This window comes from Rhagoletis pomonella, unplaced genomic scaffold, assembly GCF_013731165.1.
Source record: "Rhagoletis pomonella isolate Grant_MI unplaced genomic scaffold, Rhpom_1.0 Rhpom_scaffold_00002, whole genome shotgun sequence".
NCBI classification, from domain to species: Eukaryota; Metazoa; Arthropoda; class Insecta; order Diptera; family Tephritidae; genus Rhagoletis; species Rhagoletis pomonella.
Window position 1 is genome coordinate 8,232,778 of NW_023458556.1, and position 4,065 is coordinate 8,236,842.

The 4,065-nt window shown below is 34.7% G+C and overlaps 1 protein-coding gene across 1 annotated transcript; it reads left to right on the top strand.

Annotated features, from left to right (window-relative positions):
• The first annotated feature begins 1,921 nt into the window (after nt 1–1,921).
• Nucleotides 1,922–3,805, top strand: LOC118734426. The gene is made up of 4 exons (XM_036464148.1): nt 1,922–2,312; nt 2,655–3,415; nt 3,478–3,629; nt 3,706–3,805. The coding sequence occupies exons 1-4, from the start codon at nt 1,922–1,924 to the stop codon at nt 3,803–3,805; spliced, it is 1,404 nt and encodes a 467-aa protein (XP_036320041.1).
• The last annotated feature ends 260 nt before the right edge of the window (nt 3,806–4,065 follow it).

The following is a 4,065-nucleotide window of genomic DNA, read 5'->3' on the forward strand; positions in this document are numbered from 1 at the left end:
ACGTATTGCAAAAGGGTGTTTACTCAGTTGCTTGGAGTGCATAAATGTAGTTTTATGCCCACACACATATGTATGTATATATGTATGTTCCTAAGTTTATCTATGGGTGTACATACATATAAATGTATGTACTAATGTAGGCTTGCAACTTTCAATGTTTGTTAAGTGCTGCCCCATTGTTCGACACTCACATTTTAAATTAAGTTGGAGTGCTCTCCGAAGAGGACATTTTAGTAGCATTTTTAATTTTTCACCGTGCATGAGTGGTGATAAAATCTCACAATCCTACACATCTACAAACAATGGATAGATTTATGTTACGCTGCTACATACAAAAGCTCATCACCATATATACATATATACATACTTTGGAATTCCCTGGATGGCGCTAGTAAAGTTGCTAGTGTTAATGTGGGATCCACAGGAAGTTGTGGGCATGCAGGCATTGTCTACCAGCAGGCATCGGCAAGTTGCGGCTGTGCAAGTTTTGGTTTTTGTGTTGAATTTTTGAGCTATATTGACTCTAGTAGCTGTGTGTTTGAGCGCTTTAAACAGCGGCTGGCCTATGTAATGAAAAATAGAAGAAAAAAAATTAAAAACCAATTAAAAGTGGCTGCCATGTAGATTTTGGGTTGAAGATAGCTTACCCTTTGATAACTTATTTCTTTTGAATTCGATTTTCCGTGTTTGATTCCATTCCAAAAATAAAATTTTCTAAAAGAAAAGATGTTTTCGCGCAATCCTAGTCTTATTTCGATTGAGAAGTCTAAGAGCTTTCGTAGGTTTTCTGAGCCGATATTTTCAATATTTTAAAATTAATTTGATGATATTAAAGTAATGAGGTTTCTTTCCTAATAAATTTTTGTTAAAAAAAATATTTTCTCGCTTCATTAAAAATATTCATTTATTAAATAGCGTCTAGCAGATTTATGCATGTATGTATATACATACATATTGATATACTGTTATACCGTGCCACTGCTATTTTATTATACCGTAATCTAACGGTGTTTTGTGGTGCCTATTTGCTAGCCAATTTTTATTCGCTTCCCCCTTAGCGTTTGAATTATAAAAATCGATAGTGAGTAATTTGCGGTTGTAATATCTAATAGTGATTCACAGATTTCCCTGAACTGAGAGTTAAGTTTATAATAGCGAGAGTGAGAGAAGAAAGTACTCTAAACAGCGCACGATGATCGGCACCAACAGCCGGCTTAGGCACCCAAAGTAATGGGTATGTACATACTAAATATATACATACATAAACTATTAGTGTTATCGTCTGTTGTATGTTCGTTTATTTTGAACGGGGAACACGATTAAAATTGCATACTCATTACAACTAAATTTTTAATGCAATAGAACAACTGATCAGTTAAGCAACATGCAATCGGTGAGTAGCGTAAAGCTTTCCTAAGTGAGTTGCATATGCGATTTATAGTTAAATACATATCGTCGTTTAAAGTAAAAACCCGCGTATCGTGGTTCTGCAAAACCTCGTAACTGATATTTATGCAACAAATAAAAATATTTGCTCACCGGAAGCTCGTGGCTTCAAGCCTTTATCCATTCATACTAAATTATCGATACTTTGATATAAGAAGAAGGGCTAATTGGGATAAAAGAGAGAACCGTTTTGAAATAAGACAAGTTCTACTCTCTCCTATACAATTTAGGCAACCTCACATATGAGGTTTTGCATTTTCTTGATACGCGGTTATGTACTTAAAATGACGATTTGTATGCATATATGTACATACATGTAAACAAAACTCAATCACTGCGCTTGATTCGCTTCAGTACTAGAAATCAAGTGGCAGTGCTAGGCTGAGTCGTGAAAAGATTTAGCTGAACAATGTACATTTTTAATATTTTTAGTAAAAACAAAAAACAAAAAAAAAATAATAATTTCTATATAAAAATGGTAACTATACTTGACCTACCAGATGAATGTCTAACAAACATTTGCAAAAGATTGGATGATGACTTCCTGCGCTATTGTTGGGTGAATGTGTGTAAGAGGTTTCAATATATCTATTACGGTTATTTTCACAATTGGACCGAAGTGAATGATTATTTGGCACAAAATTTCGGTCATCAAATTGGCACCAATGACTTCCCAATGAAAATAGTGAAACGAATCAATCTATCAAAATTAAAGTGTTCGAAAAAATTCCTAAATAAATTACGTCTTGCTCACCCGGAGGTTGAAGAAGCTAAACTTTTTTCATTTACGGACGAATATATGGCTGAGCTTTTGCCGTTGCCAAATCTGAAGGTCCTAATATGCATTGGCACTTATGATCTGCGAGGTAATTCATTGACAATATTTTAATAAGAAAAAAAAAAAAAATAAATTTCAGCGTAAAAAATACTTTGTGAATCAATTTATTTTTGACAGAAAATAAGTTGATATGAAATGTATGCCGAATTTCTACTAGGTATCGATTTTACAACAAATTGTGCCAACTAGTGCTATGCGATTATTCGATTACCCGAGCTAGTTGATTAATCAGTTGTCCGGTGAATTCATTACCCGAGTAGCCAAGATTTTGGTTACTAGTAATCGAGTTACTTAAATCTAATAAAAAAAAATTCGGTTCTACATACATACATATGTACATAAATATCCTAATACATAATTGCTCCCTTAGGCAGAAGTTTAATAGACCTTTGTGGACTCACGGAACTACATATACATACCAACAAATCCATAGATGCGGAGAATGTACTTCAGGCAACCTATTACAATCCGCTGCGAGTGCTAGTAATTCCTAATGACCCAGGAGTATTTGCCGAAAGATATGCCTTTGAAATGGTCGATAATCTGAAGTACCTCGAGAAACTGGTGGTCGAGTATAATCACTGCAAATCTTGGCAATTGATTGGCACTTTACCCCGGCTGAAGAAACTTGAAATTTGGGACTTTGTAACGCATGGCTGTGCATTTTGCTGGACAAATCCAGACTCGTATCAAACATGTGCGCCCAACCACGATAAAATATTCTTTAATGAACTATGCAAGAAAGACCAATTGGAGGAGCTCATTTTCTGTGATGGTTGCCTAACAGAGTTTCACTTAACGGGAATATCTCAACTTAAGAGTTTGCGGATATTGAAGTTTTCGAGAGCTGCATTCATTGATGAAGTTTCATTGGATGTATTTGCAGATTTGGTCAATTTTGAAGAGTTACATATTGATAACGGTAAACGAATTCTTGCATATCAGTCATTGGAATTTTTTAGAAATTGCCAAAAATTAAAACGCGTTAATTTCTGGTATGCTGGCGGCATTAATGGCAACTTTATTTCAAAAGCAAATGACATCTTAGGTAAAAGGAAGCCACCACCAAGAGAACCGGTCACCTTTGGATTCCAGTTTTTAAACGCCAATTACCTAAGAGCGACTATTGAAGTGATTATTAATCTAGCTTATTGTAACTTATTTTTTTTATTGGTAACTACTGTTATTTCCAGGGACTGTACATTAGCACGCCAGTGTTTTATATAAGGATCACACATTTGCAAAGGAAATTTGTTGCTGCAGAAGAATCGTATCTGGAAACGGAAGAAGAAGCTGTTAGTCAATCGCCTTTGCAAGGGGAACTGCTGAAAAGGAAATTCTCAATGTGAGTATCAATAATCATATCTACATCAAATTACTTACATTGTACAAAATAATTTGATGTGTCTTATTCAATTTAGAATGAACATTGTCCCAGTGGAAACAGAAATCAAAATGGAATTTGTTGGTCAAGTCGAAAAAAGGCAAGATCCTGAGGGGCGCAGTGAAGGTGAAGAATAAGAACACTAAGGCACAGTATCCAGCTCTCAAATAAGAAACAAACAAAAATCCTATAAACACGGCCAAGAAAATTTACATCAACGACAAAGTACTTTTTCAAGCAACAATGAAAGGCATTTCTTATGAATTTTCTTCAATCAGTTTGCAACTCTCTGGAAGCCAAGTTTAAGGAGAACGAATTCCGCAAATTTATTCATAAAATACTTTAAAGAATTTACTATTAACAGAGACCGTTAATGAGTTTAAACAATGATGTGGTT

Bases quoted from the DNA above. Each gene is read 5' to 3' on its own strand.
- LOC118734426 (XM_036464148.1), top strand. From the start codon at position 1,922: ATGGTAACTATACTTGACCTACCAGATGAATGTCTAACAAACATTTGC. The intron at 3,416-3,477 runs GTGATTATTAAT...TGTTATTTCCAG, and splicing joins ACCTAAGAGCGACTATTGAA to GGACTGTACATTAGCACGCC. The intron at 3,630-3,705 runs GTGAGTATCAAT...TATTCAATTTAG, and splicing joins CTGAAAAGGAAATTCTCAAT to AATGAACATTGTCCCAGTGG.